The sequence below is a fragment of the Eurypyga helias genome, unplaced genomic scaffold (genome assembly GCF_000690775.1).
Source record: "Eurypyga helias isolate BGI_N326 unplaced genomic scaffold, ASM69077v1 scaffold31177, whole genome shotgun sequence".
Taxonomy (NCBI): Eukaryota; Metazoa; Chordata; class Aves; order Eurypygiformes; family Eurypygidae; genus Eurypyga; species Eurypyga helias.
This window is the reverse complement of record NW_010263414.1, coordinates 1-21145: the sequence shown is the minus strand read 5'-3', so window position 1 is coordinate 21145 and position 21145 is coordinate 1. Positions and strand designations below refer to the sequence as shown.

Sequence of the window (21145 nt, the reverse complement as noted above, 5' to 3'; positions counted from 1 at the left end):
GGGGCTTTTCTTTCTCTGGTTGGGTCACGAAGGAGTCTGCTGTCCTTCGTGGCAGGGATGATGTCTGCAAAGTGGGTACAGACCTCCGAGGTGGATGGGGAAGGAGCTGTGCCAGCTCTCAGCCACCTCTTTCACCTCCGCAGATAACCACAGAGCTGGCAGCATCTGCCCTCCTCATGCCTCCCCCTCATTCCCCATCTCCAAATGCATCGTGGTGGCACACAGGAGGCAGGGAAAAGCCTGAAACGAGTCATCGCTGGGCTGTGTGGGATGGTGGCTTTCCTCCCGACCTGTCCCCTGGCGCCGGTGGGACCGTGGGTCACTGCTGAGGCTCTGGCTCGTACTGCGTCTCCGTGGCGGTGTAAAAGTCCTCGAGGACCGACTGCAAGTACTCGAAGGTCGGGCGCTCCTCAGGATTGTTCCGCCAGCATTTCAGGATGACGTTGTAGAGTTCCCCTGGACACATGTCTGGGCAGGGCATGCGGTAACCCCGCTCCAGGTTGCGAATCACCTCGGGGTTGGTCATCCCTGGAGGGAAACAGCCCAACAGGAGTTACTCAGCACCCTGGAGTGAAGCTCAGTGCTTCCCGTAGCTCACATCCAGGCAGGGCTGGAGGAGCATGAGGGACTTCGGTGCTGGGATGTATCTGGGCACATTCCTTTCTCCAAGATTGAGCTACTCACTCCATCACTCCATCCCTCTGCCCATTCCCTGACTCCTCACTATAGGCTTTTCCTAGCACAGGTATAACTGGGGCTTATGGGAGAAGAAGAAACCCAGCATCAAGAAACAGGGGTGTGTGTCTGGGCACATGTGTGCACACGCGGGCACGTGTCTCCAAGCGTTAAACAACGCTAGATGCTTTGAAGCTGACGCTCATCCCGTGTTCGCAGCACGCCGTACCTGGGTAAGGGATCCTGCCATAGGTTATGATTTCTGTCAGGAGGATCCCGAAAGACCACACGTCGGATTTGATGGTGAAAACTCCAAAGTTGATGGCCTCTGGCGCTGTCCATTTGATGGGGAATTTGGCACCTGTCCGGACGAAGGAAAGGGAAATAGCACGTGGAGATACAGCATCTCCCTCTACTCCCACAGTCCCTGGCAAGCAGTTCCCCAAAAAATGAATCCTGGGTCCTGGTTGACTGCATCAGGGGGCTGGGCTAGGACTTACTGATGGTGCTGATGTTAGGGAGGTAAGATCAGAGGAAGGTAATTTCTGCCTATTTCCTCCTTTTATAAAAAAAGACATTTCTACCTGGCATCTCTTTGCCTTTCTTCGTTCTTTTTCCAGTTCAGTCAAGGCTATTTTGTTTTAAAAGACTCTTTTTGCATGTATATACTTATAAACGTCCATAGAAACAGATACACAGAGGGCAAATGATGAAAGGAATTCCTTAGGTAACTAATAATATGCTTATTAAAACCAAATCTAGGCAAGCTCTTTTACTGACCAAGTTAGAGGAATCTGCAGTCTTTTAACACCTTTGCATCTCTTGTAAGTTTAGCAATGGGATCTCAGGGATGGAGCCAGGAACATCAGCACGGACCTGAGCCGTGCATGCCGAGGGCACAATGTTGGGAGAGAGCTGTGCCTGCCACAGCCCTTGGGCATCAAGCAGCTCTCCTGAGAGACACATCGCTCTTCAGGTGGCAACCTGCTGTGGGGAACCAGTGGGTTTCTGTAGCCCAAACTGTGTGTCTGTGCTATTCAAAGGCCGTGCCTTGGGTAGCTGTATTAGAGGACAACAACAGTAGGATTTTATTCTGTATAAACTCACTCACTGGAAGGGAGCTGTTTTTCACAAAACTGCATAAAAGATACAGCAAATACCATCTCTTTGGTTCTTTAAGCTGCATATGTATATCAAAAACAAAAAAGTCCCATTTTATTTTCTCCACCAAGATTTTGCTTTGCACGCTGCGGATAGCAATGGCCATAAAACCGCAATTTCAGTTAGTTAAGGCCAAAAAATCCCCCCAAATACCTTGATAAGTAGGAACTGAATGTGTTAAAGACTGCAGAGGATACCACATTTTTATTTGTATATGTATTTTCAGGACTGAAAACCCACATGCAGCGTGTGAAATAAGTGCCCTTGTGCTTGCACATCATACTTCTGACAAGCAGACTGACGAGGCTCGGAAATACAGTCTGTGAAGTGAAAATTGCTCAATGTAGATAGAGGGGCAGTTGTTATTTCAGATTAAAGCCAGCTGGAAAAATGCTGATAGGACCTGTTTTCCCCTGGAAATGTAGCTCCTTTGGGTATGTTAACAGAATTATACTGATTTCACCAAAACTTAAGGATAAAAACAGACTTAAAGAATTGCAGCAATCTCACAGTACCCCATCATGACATTTCACAAATTACATTTGCGAGCTTTTACTACTTTTGAAATATTTTTTAAATGGGTATAATTTGTATCATAAAGTATTTTGGGAACAACAAAATGAAAGAAAAGTTTCCTAACTTATAAGAAAAAAATAAAATCAATTTAATTGCCTTTCCCCTGAGTATTTCTACGGGAAATTTTAGCTTCATCCCAACTCTAGACGCAGACGGATTTCCAGAATTTGAAAAATCTTCTGCTAAGTGCCACTTTTGCCAGAATTCCTTGTTTTATTTCAGTCCGTTCTGCTTGCTTCCCTGATGTTCTGTAAAGTCTCTTTGCAATCTGAATGACGTAACCTCAGAGCCAGAGATCAGTACAGAGGAAAAGCTGCTGCCCGAAGAATTTGACTCAACCCTGTGGTCAAATGGCTGTAGATGGACGTCTGCAACAACCAAACCAGTTGTCACCTCTCATGGTCACGCTCTCCAGTCCACTACCAGTTCAGATACTCAGTCCTATCAAGGGGATTGGCTTTGCAGGTGGAATCATAATGGGATTTAACATTAACATGGGAAAATACTCTTTTTGTATGTCTTTTTTGCTTGTTTGTTTTGGTTTAGATGCTCAAGGTAATCTGTTCCCATGAGAAACACCATCCAAGCAGCAAACCCTCTCCCAGGTTTTGTTTGTGGAAGGGACTTGATCTTATCTGGGCTCTGTTTGCCTGGGACATCTGGAACCTGCCTTTAGGTCCAGGCTCGTGGCTCCAGCTCTGCAGTTGCGCCGTGTGGGGTGGCCGAGTTACACTGCTATTTCCTTCCCTTCGGACTGACTCACTGTGAACACGTAGGCGCAGGCAGCAGGTTTCATGAGTAGAGGTAAAATTTCTCCACTAACATAGCAGGACTTCCCCAAGCAGTGCCAAAATACTTTTTTCCTGTTTCTCTCTGCAAACCTCACTTTTTCTTGTCCCCAAGCACTGCTTCCTCTCCTGGGACCCCATTTTTGTGTCTCCTGTTTATTCTGTCTGCTGCCTGGGTGCTGAGGAGGGCAGCAATGGGGGCTCTGGTCTCACGCCATCGGCAGTGGTGCCCCACACCTGGACCCAGCCCTTGGACACCCCGTATCCTGGCACGTCTGCGTGGCAGGAGGATTGGAGATAAGGGAAATGTCTTGGTGAGGCAATGCTGGGAACGCCACCCACCTTCTTGTGCCAAGTATTCATTCTCGATAATCCTAGCCAGGCCAAAATCAGCAATTTTGCAGCAGAGCGTCTCCGAGACGAGGATGTTGGCGGCTCTCAAGTCGCGGTGGATGGAGTTCATTCGCTCGATGTACGCCATTCCCTCTGCCACCTAGGAGAGGAGGAAGAGTCCGTCTTCACCAGTTACCTCCCTGGGACAACAAGCTAGCTTGCCTGTGTCTTACCCATCTTGACAAAAGCACAGCATGCATATAGGGTTGCTCACATGTCTCCACATGCATGGACATGCATGCATGCTCCATGGATGGATGGATAGACAGATAGATCAACAGGCAGATATATAAACTCCCTAGAAGTGTTCAAGGCCAGGCTGGATGAGGCTTGGAGCAACCTGGTCTAGTGGAAGGTGTCCCTGCCCATGGCAGGGGGGTTGGAACTAGATGGTCTTTAAGGTCCCTTCCAACCCAAACCATTCTGGGATTCTGTGATACATGCATAAAGGGATATTGCCCATGTACATGTGCGTATGTGCAGCTCTACCAGCATGCACTCAGCCTCCCAAAGCTTTAAGCAGCCAAGTCAAGCAGAACAGAAGCATCACTCTCTGTTTTGCTCAGGAGTTACAGCTGTGAGTCTTGTCTGTAGCGAGATGCAGGAAGTTGAAGCAAACCTGAAGCCACATCACTGGATTCCCAGTTTCTGCCACAAGACTCTCCCCTCTAGCTGGGATTTTAATCACAAATAATCCAGATTAAATTAAATACATGAATTTAAAAAAGAAAAAGAAACTCAAAGGGCTCATCTGTCCCTCCATTACAGTAGTGAAGTCCAGATCTAGGACAACCAGATGTTCTTCAGCAACCTCCTCTGTTCTCCCTCACTGGTCTGCTTTGGGGTGGGGAGGAGACCCCTGTAGACTCCTCCAAAATAAAACTGAGACTGATATTTTCTGTCCAGACTAGGACCTAGGACACAACACTGTTCCCCTCGGATACCTACAGGATACATTAGACACAGATATCCATAGAAAGATTACTAGGACAGAGAATATGTCCCTGGACAAATCCCTTGTCCTGGCTGCAAACTTTAATTTGGAATGTTCTTGCTCCCAAGTTGGTATTTCCCTATTTAGTTCCTTGGAGGAGGAGCAGCCCTGGGGAAGTGCCTCATGTGTGACAAGCCCCTATAAATGACAGCAGCAAGATTTTATTGCTGGGAGCTGGGAAATAAAGAAAAAAAAGCTTGCAAAGTTGCTCTATCAGTTGAGTTTCAGATTTGGGTCATTTATCAGGAGGGTGAGTGGCTGCACGCAACCTCTGCTAATAATGGTTAGTACCTATTAAAGCTTTTATGTGCTTGTGGGTGATGGCAGAGCAATTTTCCACCCCATACAGATTCACATCAGTATCTCGACTTACATGTGGTTTTAAACAGGATACTAACACATACTTTCCAATGCTGCATTTCTAACCTGTGTCAACACCCCTTCAGCACAAGTGCTGTTTGCTGCAGTGGAAAATGGAAGAATTGATGTAATTTCCTGCCCTGATGTTAATGAGATAGTACCCGGCGATGGGCCTGCTCCAGCCCAGCGTGCTTTCGAGCATGTATCCTCAAGACTGACCACAAGATCAAATGCATTGGCCCAGATATTTCTAATTTTAACTCTGACGGACGGTATTGGATCCAAAATTACGCTCAGGAGGGTTGGGTGCCTGTTGGGCTGTGATGTCATCCCGACACCGCAGATGAAGAGATTGCAAAATAGCTCAGGAGACTACCCTTTTCCTCCTTCCGGAGCTACCCAGTGAGTGTCTGAATCCCTGCCCAAGGGAGGTGGTGCTGGGGTGGGAAGGGGAGCAATGAAAGATGTCCTTCCGATTGACTCCCATGCCTTCAGAGATGGGCAAAATCCTTCCTACCTCACGGGCCATGGGTGGCTTGTGCGGGTTGTTACAGGGCTGGGGTGTGTGAGTTCTGTCTGCTTTTGATTATCCTGGTCCTGGAAGTCATGCACAGTGCAGGATGCTGCAAAGTGCATGGAGGGACGTTGGGAGCGTGTGCAGGTAGGTGAGTTTTTCCAGGTGCCCATGGAGAGGTGACTCCCACGTGCTTGACCCCGGTGGTGGTGCCCACTGTGGGGACTATTTGACCATTGTAGTGGACAGGCTTCTGGCCAGTTCAGGCCACGTCATGTGATCATATCTAAGGCTTCCACCCTGAACTCAGAGAGAAGATTTGGGTGCACCCAGGGATGGGTTTCTGCCAGGGATTCCTGCAGCCAGTGTGCTGTCAGAGCTATACCACCCTCGTGCCTGGGACAGACAAAACCATTGACCTCTCCCCACACACCTGCTTGGAAACGCTTTGTTATTCCATGTGTCCAACACAAGTTATAATGTTGTGTTAAATAAATGCATGAGTATTTGTAGCTTCTGGTGTCCCTGCCTCCAACTTGGGCATAGTGTTGGCTACTAGCTTTGCTCTGGGTCACCCCTGTGACTCTAGCTGAGCGCAGGTTGTCCTGGCTACTGCATTTTCCCCTTCCATGGAAATGCATCAAGCCATCAATTTCTGGGGTAACACTCCCACCAAACCCAAGGGCTCTGTAATATGGATGAATTATGACGATTCTGCTAACCATCAGGAATTTAAAACAAACCACAGGCTATACGATTCAAGAGAAGGAATGAAAGAATGAAAAAGGGAGAGAGGGAAATGGGGAAGTAAAGAGAGAAGGAGGGAAGGAAGGAAGAAATTAAGGGAAAGATACTAAACAGGGGGCTGCCCTCTCACAGACCACAAAGATAAAGCTGCAGAGGTGGAAGGTTTATCAGTGGTGAAGAGGGAAAACACTGAAATACGCTCCCCTGCACCTTTCATGGGGATGTGGAGGAAAATAAGAAGGATGGATGGGGACACTGCTTTAAAGTATTTAAATATTTTGGTCCTGGTTAAAGGAAAAAGGGAAATTTTTCACTATCACATAATATTTGCTCAACTATAAAGATTCTCCACTTTTTAATACATTATAAAATAACCCTGTATGATGGCTGGAACCATGTGTCCAGCCTTTAGACATTGTTTTCTGAGGCTTGCTTTGACCAAGAGATGTTGAGTGTTCTTATGAGTAAATCCCAGACCTGCACATCAAAACAGCTGTATTCAGCTATGACACTGTGGCTACATGACTTTTTTCCCAGTATTTTAGCCTAACTCCACTCTGGGCGAGCCAAACTCTGTCATCAGCTGGCTAAGACCAAAATGGAGTGACTTTGCCAGTCTCATCCTTCATGTACAACTTGTTGCCAAGATGCTGCCACTCGGGTTGTGGTTTCCCTAACTTTGACCTATTTGAGTTTAGCAGCACTTCTGGACTAAAGTCTTACAGTGCAGGTGACCATTTAAAGACTGGGTATGCTTAGAGGGAAACAAACCTACAAAGGCAAAAGTTTGTTCTCATAAGGAGCAATATTCCCAGATTTGAGGGTCAGAACTTTATGCCTAATTGTCAGAAGGGAAGAACTACCAAAAGCCAGCATGTCTCTACATTTTCAATGTAGAGTCTCTTTGTTGAGCTTTTTCTTCCTTTTGGTAAAAAGAGAAACAAACATTTCCTGCTCAGCACGCCAGAAAAACGCCAGAAAAACAAAGCAAAACAAAACAAAACAAACCCCAAACCCAAAAATCAAACCCCAGTTCTCTAGCACTAAGTTCCCCAGAGGTGGTCCTAAGGACAGCAGAGCATTGCTGAGCTGACATGCACATCAGCACGAGGGCTGAGAGAGAAACCCTCTAAGAGCACACCAGGAGGTGCTGTTTTTCTCTATGAAATCCACTCTCTGACAGACTTCAGAAGTGCAAGAATTTCACCGAGGCAGTGACAAATCATGGTCTTGAGACTGTTTCCCGGAGGCTGTTCACTAACCTGAGCAGACATATCAATGAGTTTTGGGAGGTTCAGTTGGCTTCCTTCTTCGGTCTTCAAGTAATCCAGCAAACACCCTGCAAAAGAAGGAAAACTGCTGTTGACTCTTCTGAATAAGCCTTTGCATTTGTTGTCTCCCGGTGCTTCTCTGAATATATACAACAAAACTGGCTGCATCCCAGAGAAAACCCAAGGAATCACAGTGGGTGTTTTCTGGGGCATATTCCATGAGAAAAATTCCCAAGTGCAGCCTGTTTTTCCCATGTATTTTGCACAGACCTTTTGCAAACTGCTGACCATTCTTCACTCAAAGCCTTATAGACAAGAGTGCCAAAAGAAAGGACAATTTCACCATGAGGGGAGTAAAAATTTAAATCAAATTTCCATGAGGAACAGTGGAGATAAGAACTTTAAATACCCTTCAAATGGACCATAGATTCATAGAATCACAGAATGGTTTGGGTTGGAAGGGACTTTAAAGCCCATCTAGTTGCAACCCCCCTGCCATGGGCAGGGACACCTTCCACTAGACCAGGTTGCTCCAAGCCTCATCCAGCCTGGCCTTGGACACTTCCAGGGATGGGGCATCCACAGCTTCTCTGGGCAACCTGTCCCAGTGCCTCCCCATCCTCTGCGGGAAAAACTTCTTCCTGATATGTAATCTAAATCTACCACCATCACCAACATCTTGTGAAGCAGTTTATGAAATAGGAGACCAGAAGACACATGATTTCTTCACTCAGAAAGTCCCTTCCAGTACTAGAACCAAACTTGTGGATCCCTTAGTCCTTCTACTTACAGAATTGGCACAATGCCCTTCTCCCCACCCCTTGTAGTACCAGCCAGCTTGTTGACCTGATTTTGCAGAAACCCAATGAAAAACAATGAGCCTCTTTACCGTTGGCCATGTACTCTGTCACAATGTAGATTGGCTGCTTCGTGACTACTGCATACAGCCGGACCAGTTTGTTATGCTGGAGCCTCTTCATCAAGTTTGCCTCTGCCAAGAAGGCATCAGGATCCATGCTTCCCTCTTTCATGGTCTTCACAGCCACCTTGATGTTGTTCTTGTAATAGCCTGCAGAGAGATAATGATGCATTGAGGAATTTTGGCCTCTCTACGAGCTCTGTCAGGATGTGCAATATGAAGGAGAAGAGCTTGAAGAACAGGGAGCAGAAAACCATGGCACAGCTTTCAATCTCCCAACAGGAAACAAATGGAAAATCTCAGTGCGAATGGTCTCTGAGCAACCAGTAGGTATGAGAGGAGAAGGGAGAGACATGGCACTACTGTCGATCCATGAGGCTTCATCAGGGATCATTCCCGCTCTGGATGGTGGATGCCCATGCAGTGAGCCCATCCTCATGCAGTCATCCCAGCCTTGCAAGACTCTGGGTGAAAACCCTGGGACCTCTCGCCAGCTGGATTCTCAAATAATCCAAACACCACAAAAAAAGCCAGGACTCTGCAGTCAGGACGTTGACTCAGTCTGGTCCTGTCCACAATCTCGATTGCCAAGGCAACAAGTGACCACAAAGAGGACAGCAAAGGAAGCTGAGCTTACCCCACTTCCTTTCCCACTGATTCACAGTGGGCATCAAGACATAAGGGATTCAGATCTGGGTTATAAAGTGAAACAGGGGAGCAGAAAAAAGTAGGGTAGTGTCACCCAGCTGTTGTGTCTAACTTTAGATCCTACAACCATGCCCATAATTCCCCGGAAGAACGAGAGCGTGTCTCAGGAGATGAGTGTATAGTTACTTCAACACCTCTCAGGGGCATCCAGCCTGTGAAACTCATGCGGAACCACTGATCTGTGCAAACACAACCTGCCTGGTCCTTCCCAGGGTTACGGCATCTGCTGCTGCCTGCGTACCCCTAAATATGTGTTCACGCTTTAAGATCCCTATGCCCAGACTAGTCTTATCTTATGGAGAGAGGGCTTTCTGTTTCCCCAGTTCATATATTCCTTTCCTGGAAAGGGGGGTTTATACTTACCCATCCACACTTCCCCAAACTGCCCGCTGCCAAGTTTCTTCACAAGCTTCAGAGACTCCCGTGGGATCTCCCATTCGTCCTGTGCCCAGGGTCTCTGGGGAACCAGGGATATGCAGGGAGCTGTGAGCCGCTGGCACAGGCCATCCCCCTTCACTGTGTGAGAACAAAGCACAGGATGGCTCAGTGCGATGGGATGAACTTTCAGCCCCAGAGCTAACTTCCTTCTCCATATACACATGCCAGGAAAAAGTCAGCCCATGGGAAACCTCCACAAGCACAAAAAAGCTTCAGCCACAGGGTTCAAGGCACCCAGATAGACTTAGTGAAAGGAAAAATCTCAAAGGGAGCCATAGAGAAGCAAATTCTCCTTCCCAGCAAGTCTAAACCCTGCTTTCCAAGCATCCCTCCTGCACAACCCATCAGCATTCATCTCTCCTCTCCTGATGGGAGACAATCCCTGGTTATTAGGCTGTGGGAAGAGCTCACCCTTGCAATGCCCTAGGATGAAAAACAAGACATGGGTACCCAAGTTCTGCTTGTAGGAGCACACCTGGCCCATGCAAGTGGATGGAGTGGTGGTGTGACCAGTAAGCCTGTCCTCCCTCTGTCCACATGCCTACCTTCTGCTAGGAGACAAACCCATTAGGAAGGCAAACAACTTACGGCTGTAATGATGGATTAGCTCTGGCAGGCTGGAGAAAGTCATCCTGGGGGAGATGTAATACCCCCCGCCATCTAAGGAGCGGATCCTGTAGTGTTTGATGATGTCCCCGTGAGCAGAGTCACTGTCTCTCACAGACAAGGAATAGGCACCTGGAGAATGAACAGGAGAAGGAACTGTGAGGACAAACAGCACCCTAATAAGGGACCAGCTACCCCCTCTTTCCTTATCTGCCTACAGCTGCAGACATGTCTCCCAGCCCTTGTTTTCCCATGGCAAGTCCCACCAGGCTCAATGATCTATTACTCCAACTTGCTGTTCTCTCCTTATAAAGGGTTTATAATCTAAACCACAGGGTTGGTTTTTTGGGCACAAAATCATCACTAGATGTTGCTACAGAGCAGCAACTTCCAGCCTATGTCAGTGTAAATTTCAATACAGCTTAGTAATGTTTTTTTTTCCCCCTTTGTCTGGATTGTATTTCCAGAGCAAGTTGTTGCAAGCCTGCTGGGCTGTGGAAAGTCTAATACGTCACCCGGGTTGATAGGCTGCCTTTTTTTTAATGTTTGGAAAGGCAAATCTATATATGTTTAAAAGTATGTATCTGTCATGTGGGATCATAAGCAGAAGTGGGGCCTTCCACGGTGACCCCGAAACCCTAACCCTACATGTGAGGTGAGTTTACTGACATATGACACTCATTGGCTGGTGTTTCTCCATCACAGCACCAGCAGTTCCCTTATACTGTGGCTGGAAAACATTTGTATTTTTTAAAAATAGCAAAAGAAAACCTCCTTTGTGGATAGTTTTGCTGTTGCAGTGATTATAAACCTTTACAAGCAGAACTTGGGAGAGTCTAAAATTTTTCCAAGTGCTAGAAGTCATTGTAGGGTGGACTCCCTTTCTGCAGAGACTGGACTATGAGATAAGGTGGCATAATGTTCATGGAATCATAGAACCACAGAACAGTTTGGATTGGAAGGGACCTTAAAGACCATCTACTTCCAACCCCCCTGCCATGGGCAGGGACACCTTCCACTAGACCAGGTTGCTCCAAGCCTCATCCAGCCTGGCCTTGAACACTTCCAGGGATGAGGCATCCACAGCTTCTCTGGGCAACCTGTTCCAGTGCCTCCCCACCCGCTCCGGGAAGAATTCCTTCCTGATGTCCAATCTCAATCTCCCCTCTTTCACTTCAAATCCGTTACCCTTTGCCCTATCACTCCCTGTCCTTATAAAAAATTCCCCCCCAGCTTTCTTGTAGCCCCCCTGCATCTTCAATGAGGCAACAAAATACTCAAGGAAAGGACAAAGGAATGGCTCATTTTTGCAGACAATGTCATAGTGACCAAAGGTCACTACACAGCTCAGGACATCTTCCCTGGGGAGTGATCTTTGGTTCCTGGTGGGTGCAGAGAGGTGTTGACAGGGCTTGTGTCCTCAGTGCTCAGCACAAGTCCTGCTAGAGTTGATCATCCACATTCACACTGCCTAGCACTTGGCCCCAGACCTCCTCCGTGGTACCTATGTGTCCCTAAGTTAATAATAATAATAATATCAACAACAACAACATGTTATATATAATAAATACAATAATAATTCTTATTATAACAACAACTTCTATTATTGTTGTTGAGGACAATGGTGCTATTTTAATTTCAAAGCGATCGATATAGCGTGCAGGCCAGGCTGCAGCCCATCAGAATTGGCCGTATATGGCACAAGTCCAGGAGGATGCTTTGCCCGCCTGGGATGTGACTTAGGATATGTGGGATATTTTTCAAGGCAAGGCCTGCTAGAGGAAGGAGGCAGACTTGGTGTGAACCCAGTTGCACTGACAACAGGCAGCGCTGCAGAAGGAGCAAATGACTAACGTGTGCAAGTGTGTGCCTGGGGACCAAGAGTCAGCAGAGGAGACCTGATCTGTTTGTTAGCATTGCACCCAAAATGCCTGGTCTCCTGCAGGACCTCCTTTCCACACCCCACTGACCCTTAAAATCCTTTTGCGTCTTTCAGACCAGTGATGTGCAGCATGGAGCAGGGACAAGGGCTCCAGGCACCCTCCAGGCCAATCTATCAGCTGCCTACTCCCAGCATTAAGATTTATCCTGTCATTAGAGCTAACGATTGTATTTCACCCCAAACCAGATTTTGCTGGAGTGAGTGTGGTAGAGCTCTCCCTGTCATTCACTGTGGCCAATTACTGTTCCCTTGGGAGCTGCAGTGTAAAGGCAAAGCACAAGGGCTGCAAAGCTTCAATCCTCTCTTCCCCAGTGACAGCAGCAAAGGAAAAATGTTAAGTGGAGCTGGACAGATGGCAGGACTCCTAATCTCCCCGGATGAGAGCCAGGATGGACAAAACGAGTTCTTGCTCCTCAGCTACAAGCGACATTCACCTATCTTACAGTCCTGCATTGCGTCCGGGCACAAACCTGGGCTGACACACAGAGATCTACACCGGCACTCGAAAGCAGCCCAGGGCAGTGTGAGCTCAACCAAATATCACCCTGGGCAGCTCTAGGATCTGGGTGTAGGATCCCCAAACCATCCTACAAGGTGTCTCATGTCCTTCCTGTTCAAAGGGTGGCAAGTTTTGTATGGGAAAGAGCAACAGAAAGTTGAAAGGATGGGATTCAACTTCACATCATACCTAAGGCTGATTCAGCCACCCAAAAATGGGTATTTAGTATGACTTGGGATGCTCTGGGACATCTACATGGACTCGGCAGATATGGTGTAAAACCACACATTCTAGTGGAACACCTGGAGATGACTCCAAGGTGTTCGGCGTTTGGCAACCAAACCAACCAACCCTGCAGGCTACAGCAGGAGCTCAGGCAACTACCACATGTGATATCTACATTTTGATGCCTGCATCTCAGACTAAGTCCCTCTTTCACATTACACATGTGGCATCTCCCATTCCTACAGGTCTCATCAGGCTCATAACGTCTTCCCAATGGGAAACCCAGGAGCTCAACTGGATATGGATCCTGCCAGGAGCACAGACGCAGAGGTCTTGCTGCAAGCCAGGAGTTTGTGACTCGGCACAGCTGTGCAACTGTGTTCCTGTGGGTTTCAGAATGATTATTACTTCTGGGGAAGATCTGTTGATTTCTAGCAGCTTCAGCTAGTTCTCTGACAATGATTTCACTGATGGTCTGCTTCCCACACTGTTTTAACAAGGACCATCTTCCCTGGATGCTGAATGTGCCTTTGCCTCTGCAAAATGTTGACTGAAAGTGAGGCCCCCAGGCTTGTAGATCTTCAGTATCTTTAACCTTGAGCAAAATGAGACACTGCTTCAGATGGACTGTGAATAGGTGCTGATCTTAGACAAGGTGCAGAATGCCCCCGACATTCAGGATATTGACCTGTTGGAGCAAGCCCAGAGGAGGCCATGAAGATGTTCCAAAGGCTGGATCCCCTCTGCTATGGACACATGCTGGGAGAGTTGGGGGTGTTCAGCCTGGAGAAGGGAAGGCTCCAAGGAGACCTTATATCACCTTCCAGAGCCTGGATGGGCTACAAGAAAGCTGGGGCGGACTTCATACAAGGGCAGGGAGTGACAGGACAAGGTGTAATGGGTTTAAACAGAAAGAGGGAGACTGAGATTGGACATCAGGAAGGAATTCTTCCCAGAGAGGGTGGGGAGGCACTGGGACAGGTTGCCCAGAGAAGCTGTGGATGCCCCATCCCTGGGAGTGTCCAAGGCCAGGCTGAATGAGGCTTGGAGCAACCTGGTCTAGTGGAAGGTGTCCCTGCCCATGGCAGGGTGTGGGATTGGGTGGGCTTTAATGTCCCTTCCAACCCAAACCATTCCATGTTTCTGTGTCCCCCTGTGGCTGAAACAACCCTATATGGGACAACCACTTGGCCCTGGATGTCAAATGTTGCTGATGATGTGCAAAGTGAATTACATATATGTTGCAGAGGAGGAAAATATGAAGAACCTGTGGGGTTTGAAGGGTGGGGTTAATTCCATGGCATTGCTCTGGATATTTCGTGGTGGGTCACAGGGTGTTTTACATCAGTGATCACAGTTTCACAGCGCATTTGGAGATGTGCTTCTCTTTAGGGAGGAGGAAGCTGTGGTTAAGATGGATCAGATGGTGTCACCATGGCCATTCAAGCACTCTAAAATACAGGGTATTTGGGTAGAAGCTGATGGCATAGGATCATTCAGAGGGTGAGGTGTTTGAAGGAATAACAGCCATATTTTAAGGCAGAATACTAAATATCAGAAAAGGTACAGGTGAGTCTCATTTCAAAGCAGAAGCTGATTTCTGACCATTTGGAAATAACATGGAACTTTCATGCTCATATAGAATATTACACACCTCCAGCTAAGTCTGTTTCTAGACAGCAGAGACAGGACATCAAGATCAGGTCTAGCCTGGTTATTTCTCCTTGAACCTCAGGACTCCACCAACTCTGTCCAAGCCCTGTGCAACCTAGACCCACACACACTCCTGAGAATTGCAGGGAATTATTTCATCCTGTATTTGCAGCTTGTGGCTAGCAGAAGTAGGGGTAGGGAAAGGTCTGATCCCATCCATGTGTGACATCTAGAGATGCCACAAAGATTAGGAACATAGGTGGGCAGAGAGTCTCACTCCTTCCCAGACCTTCAGATACAACACACGAGTGTCTGCTGGGCTTGTGCACAGCATGTGTGTTGCTCCCTACCCTTCCTGAGTGCAATGCACAGTCTTACCATTTACATTAATATCCCAGCAAGCGAAGGGGGGAGTGAGAAGGGGATAAGGAAGAGCAGCATGTAGTGAGTAGTCAAAACCTGCTCATTTCAAAGCATCACAAAGGCAGCAAGGAAAGCAATATACATACACAACAGGGGACTTGTAAAGGGAAATGTTTAAAAACAAGTCTCTTCAATGTTTCCTGGCCTGAATTTTCCCTATAAGTTCTGAAAACTGCAAATCCGCATGGAAAAGAGCCCTCCTACTTGGCATCATCGCAGCAGGGACCTGTGGAGGTAAGCCCAGGCATGGAGAGGGTGGGAAGTCAAAGTAGGCTGCTATAATGCTAACACAGCATACCTGCCTGATGGCCGGAGGGAGAGCACTGCAGGAAGATGAGCATCCTGTTGTCCCACTTAGCACACCACATACCACACCAGTTCAAGACCAGCACTCCAGTTTGACCCTGTTTGTCAAATCTTGACATTGGAGGTGGCTGAAATGCCAGGCCTGCAACACATCCAGGGCTCAGACTACATCTGTGTGTAAGCTACGTCATGCCAGAACCTGCTTTCTAGTCCTGGGGTCACATCCGCACCATGAAACTCTCTCGGCCTCTGAAACAGGGTGGCTACACTCAGACTGGCTACTGGGAAAGGTGCCTGGTTGATGCCAGGATAAAACCTGTACAGAGACTGTGTGGATGGCCCAGCTGTGTTATCCAGGCTCTGGCATTGTTTAACTTATTGATAATGATGTAGCCATGGAGGAAGGGACAGATACTGCCCTGGAGACCTCCCATGTGAATGGAGTAAAACAGACAAGAAAGGACGAAGGAGAAGGTACTGTAAGCAAGAACTAGTTGTAAAATGAAGGATCCGATTTATCTGTTTGGCTGAAGTCTTGTAGAAGCACTTAGGAATCAAGTCAAGGAAAAGATGTTCCCTTATTACTGTGGAGGGATACTTCAAGTCTCTACTGATCTATTAGGAAGACACAAAACAACTTTTCCCATGTGGCAAGGGAAGACTCCTGTACCCATTTCCCAGGAAAGAAACCAAAGCACAGCAAGACTGAAATACTTTCCTGAACTACCGTATGGAGCTGGTTGAGATCGGAACTGTGGGACTACCATGAGCATCATTTCCTCCATGCTGCTGGCCCAGAGGATATCAGGAGAGAAATGTAGGAAATAAACAACATGAAATTCCCACACAACAACCTAAACTAGATTCCAGACTGTCTACTCAGAACAAAGAAGTTGTAATTACTTGTTAAGTGTTATGATTAATAACTATGTCCACTGCCTGAGAGAAATGACCACAGTGCTCTGCCCTTTCCATCCTTGTTGGATCATGTTCCAAACACTGGAACAGGTTGCCCAGAGAAGCTGTGGATGTCCCATCCCTGGATGTCTTCAAGGCCAGGCTGGATGAGGCTTGGAGCAGCCTGGTCTAGTGGAAGGTGTCCCTGCCCATGGCAGGGGGGTCAGAACTAGATGATCTTTAAGGTCCCTTCCCACCCAAACCACTCTATGATTCTGTGATTCTGTGTATTCAAAAGCCAGACATGTCCACATGGAAGGAAAGTGGATGAAGTCCACCTTTCCTGCTCATCAGTCTCCTTCCGAAAGTCCTGGTTTGCATCAATTCCCCCAGCTACAGACTATCAGGAAAAACACGTTTCCACTGTGAAAATGTGTCACCAAAAGACTTTCCAAAACTCTGCAAGTTTCTGCTGCAAGCAGGAGAAATATTTCTTTAAGAATGTATAAAAGAATCTCCCTTTGACAAAAAAAAGAGTAATATTTCTTCAGGGAGAAAAGGAAAAGAAACACCCTACACATTGTTTTGGAAAGTCTTTTCTGCTTATCTGTGTTTCTGCATCTCTTCCAGAAACTATGGTGATGAGACCCACCTCTACCACAACCTGAGCTACATGTACCAGTGGCATCATAAATAAATCTCCCTCCCAATCCCCAGCTCACTCCTACGGGCCTGCTGAGCCTAGCAAGCCTCGTTTTGCCCAGCCAAATCCAAGAAACATGGACACAGCTGAACGCTGCAGCTCAGCCCTGAAGGGTTTCCCAAGCCACGGTGATAAGGAGGAGTTACGCTTGCTCTGCAGATCTCACCTTTGCTGGTTTCACTCTCTCGGACAAGGAAAGAGCCAACTTTGTTACCAGAAGACAAAAGTAGCCGCTCAGCATCTTTTCTGCTCAGAGTTTTAAAATACCACCTGAGAGACAGAAAAGGCAAAAATCGTTGTTGATAAAGGAAAAGCTCTAAAAAAAAAAGTAAATTCTTTCCAGTTAGTTTATTTTTTTACCATTACGCTCTGAAACTGTAGGCTATTTTTATCAACAAATAGTTTTTTTATCTGTTGGAAAGTGCCAGTAATAGACTGTTTTCAGTAGATTAACACCAGATTTTGTTCACTTCGGGGTTGTTTCACAGCCTAGCCATTCAGCTAGAGAATCAGAGAGTAGGTGGTATGTGCATTACCCCGTACAGGAGAGAGGTGCAAGCTCAGCCAAAGCACAGCACCTGAGGCACGCAGGGACCCACTGCTCACCTGCCAAGTGAATAAGCCCTGAGCAATGCCCAGGCAGGCTGTATATAAAGCAGATACGTGGGCTGGAGGCTGAACATAACGTGCCCATAACCATTTAAATGTACCCTTGGGTACAAAGAACGTTTATGTCTCAACCACATTTCAGTGCGCTATAAATATTTGCGGAGTTCAATGATGGTTATACCCCTCCAAGAGGAGATTGCAAGTGGGGCTGATTGTTTGTAACTGAATGCCATAAAGGAGAATAAGTTATGGGAACAGTTCCTTCTTCTGCTTGTATTATAGGTAAAATAAACCTTTTTGGCTCAGTCCTTCTTACCCTCTTCTTTACAGGGAACCAAACATGAAGGCTGCAACTGGCCTAATGGAACAAGCAGTGGCAGACTGTGGGTCTGGGCACTCAGTGTCTGGGCACTCAGTGTCTGCTCCATGAAATTGCTGACGTGGTCCCTGGCACATCCAAGACTAGGATCAACACACCCTTCCGGAGTGATCCCCAGATCCAGTTTGCATACAACACCCTCTTGGAGGCTGAGGAAGTTAACACTCTGTGCGTGGGTGGACTGGCTCAGCGGGATGGTCCTTGGCATTGCTAATTTACCAGTGCAAATGTAAATGTTCTTTCCCCCAAATCCTCATTTTCCACAGTGGGTGCAATTAGTGGGACAGGAGTCTTTGCCCGCTCTCCTCAAGCAATCTCATCCTCCCTGCTCTGCCCACACATGGGGCTTAAAACTCCTCCTGAACATTTGGGCAGCAATGTTGGGGATGATGAAGTACCTCTTGCCATCCAGCCCAGCAGTGACATCTTCCTGCCATGAAGAAAAGCTGTTCTCACAGCTCTTTGAGAGACTGAGCTCTCGTGGAAAGGAAAACCCTGCATCGGTGTTCTCCATTCATAAGCTTTCGCACTTACTTTTCCTCTTCCAAACTGTCTACTTGTGCGACGAAGTTACTGGGGATGTAGCCTTTCCTCCCACTGCTGAGGGATTTTGCCAGCCACCAGTCCCCTTCGCTGCAAAGCAAGCCAAGAAAAAGCATGAGTGCCCAGAGGAAGTTTCATGACAGGATAAGACCGTGGCAACAACACGGTTTCTGGGGTTTTGAGCACGGCAGATAGACCAGAGCTCCTTAATACACTCTACGGGTCCTTCTCGATTTTCTAGGACCACCTCGAGGTTGAAGGCTTTTGGTCCCTCAGGGATTTCTGGAGGTGACAGTCTCTTTCCACAAGCGCAGAGGAAGCCCAAACCTCTGCTATGTGCCACGATGGAGAAGCCTCCCCTTCAGCCTGGAGAAGAGGAGGCTCCGGGGAGACCGTATTGCAGCTTTCCAGTACCTGAAGGGGGCTACAAGGAAGCTGGGGGGGACTTTTTACAAGGGCCTGTAGTGACAGGACAAGCGGTAACAGGGGTAAATGGAAAGTGGGGAGGTTTAGATTAGGTATCAGGAAGAAATTCTTCACGGAGAGGGTGGTGAGGCACAGGGACAGTTTGCCCAGAGAAGCTGTGGATGCCCCATCCCTGGAAGTGTTCAAGGCCGGGCTGGATGAGGCTTGGAGCAACCTGGTCTAGTGGAAGGTGTCCCTGCCCATGGCAGGGGGGTTGGAACTGGATGATCTTTAAGGTCCCTTCCAACCCAAACCATTCTATGTTTCTATAATTCTATGATAAGTGCATAGATGGAAATCTGGTTCAATGTGGGTTTATTTTCTCTCTTGCATACAGATATGTGCGATCCTCCTTTCTGCTCCTTCCTTCTGCCAGACACCCAACTGTTTTGCTCTCCCACCACTGACTCAGCCACCAATCATGATCAAAAACCATCCTCACCCATCGGGCTCTCCATCTCACTGCCTTATGGGTCTCAGCCCATGGCATCTGGATGAGAAATGACATCTCTAGAGGCATCTGGATGTGGAATGTCACCTCTGGAGGCCACCTCACAGAATGGTCAAGAATGGAGCAGCCCTACAAGGCTAAATGACCAGGAGACCCAAGCCCACCTCTGCTCTGTTATGGACTGGGCAGGTAGACTGTCAGCCTCTTCTTTTGTGAGTCTGAGAAGGTGGTGAAATGAAACCACACGCACCTCTGGCTCTATTTTGTCCCTTCCTCTGACCACGCCCAACCCACATCCTTTGCAAAAGCACGATCAGCACAAAATATGAAGCAGGAGCTAGGTGTTTGTTGTTATTTACGCTACTTCTGCGCCCACGCACACTGTCAGTGAAGAAGGTCCCACAAGTATCCAGGCAGGGACCCTACCTGAACTCAGAGTAACCCAAGGAAACCATGGAAAAGTCACCTTCTCCACCTTGCAGAGAGAAGAGGGTACCCAGCGTCAACCTCTGGAGCAAATCTAAGACACAGGCTCCGCTCTGGTGAGCTGCAGATCAGTGTCTGACCTCAAGGTCCCCCCTTTCCCAGCCTCACCATGCTCATCTTTGAACCTCCCTCTGGCAGTAGGTCACTTACTTGGAGAGGATTTGGAGTTTCTCCCCCTTGACCAGCTGCAGGTCACGGTCACTTGAGGCAGGGAAATCATACAGTGCAATCACAATAAAGTCATCTGAAAGAAGAAGCAGCACCATTAAATTCAGCTTTTTCCCTGCCAGGGGTGTGATGCACCGCAGTGAGCATGGCAGGGTGTTTTACCCCCCTGGCACACAGGGGCTGTCAACCTCCCCATCCCCCAAAAGCCAAGCTTCCCACCAACCCAGCTTTCCTGCCAACCACAACCTCTGGTCGGAGACTAGCGCTGATTCACCAAAGTGTTTCCTGTGTATGTGTTTATAAAGCATGCCAGACCCCCCCTGTCCACAAAACCTAGTGTGTCAACAAGAAAAAAGGGTTGGTGTGAAACAAGAAGGGTCATAAATAACCTGTCGGTGTTTGGCCTGGGTTTTGCATGGTGGTAAATGAAAACTGCTGTAGCAACATTTCCCAGGGTGGCTCCGGGATTTGAATCAAAAAGATGAGGCTTTCTTAATTGAAAAAGGTATAAAGTCATCTCAGTTTCTGTTATTTGAGCCCACTGCTAGGATTTAACTCTTGCTCCAGATGCTCTCGGCTCAGCTCGTGTCTTGCCGTCCCTTTAACGCACTATTCCCTGCAGATGTGTCACCGCGCTTAAGTCACGCTGCTGCTTTGGAGCCAGCACCTTTATAGCACCCGGCTGTTCTCCTCAGCTGAAATTCCCAGGGGAGCAGTGGAGGCTCCAGGATCTGCTTCCCTCTCCCTGGCCCACATGCACTTTAGATGTTCCAGACCACAAAAACGATGTTGTGTCTCCCATTTTGGTTCCAACCCACCTGAACCAAGGCTGTGAGCAAGTCTGCATCCCCATCCCCTACCCTAACACACTGCTTTTACTCCAGCCATGCTAGTTGAGCCTAAATTTTGGCATGGCAAAATGAACTTTCCCTCTCTAGGGCACGTGAGCCATGCTGTGCGTGGCAAAGCTGCCGCCTGGAACGTGTGCTGCAAGGCTGTTGGCCCTCCCTGGGGAGGATCTCTGTGGGCTGGAGCTGAATCACTGCTTTGCGTGCTCGGGTTGTGCCGGTGCTGCTCTCGGAGAGGTTGTGCAGCCGTGCACATGTGCTCTGCAGGCTTGAGGCTACTGAAGCAGAAATGAGCAGCTATTTTGGGGTAGATCAAACTTTGTAAAGAGGATCAGTGCATGCAGACAAACACAAAATCAAACCAACACACAATTAAGGAAAAGGAAAAGGAAAAGGAA

The 21145-nt window shown here is 47.8% G+C and overlaps 1 protein-coding gene across 1 annotated transcript; it reads right to left on the bottom strand.

Moving 5' to 3' along the window:
- Positions 1-268: 268 nt before the first annotated feature.
- LOC104512854 (tyrosine-protein kinase Blk-like) lies at positions 269-19975 on the bottom strand (the record flags this gene model as incomplete). The annotated part of the gene is made up of 10 exons (XM_010156009.1): positions 269-528; positions 905-1036; positions 3543-3693; positions 7471-7547; positions 8369-8548; positions 9470-9622; positions 10133-10282; positions 16965-17068; positions 18321-18419; positions 19882-19975. Coding segments are annotated over 10 exons (1349 nt in total), but the record flags the coding sequence as incomplete, so codon positions are not given.
- Between the last annotated feature and the right edge of the window lie 1170 nt (positions 19976-21145).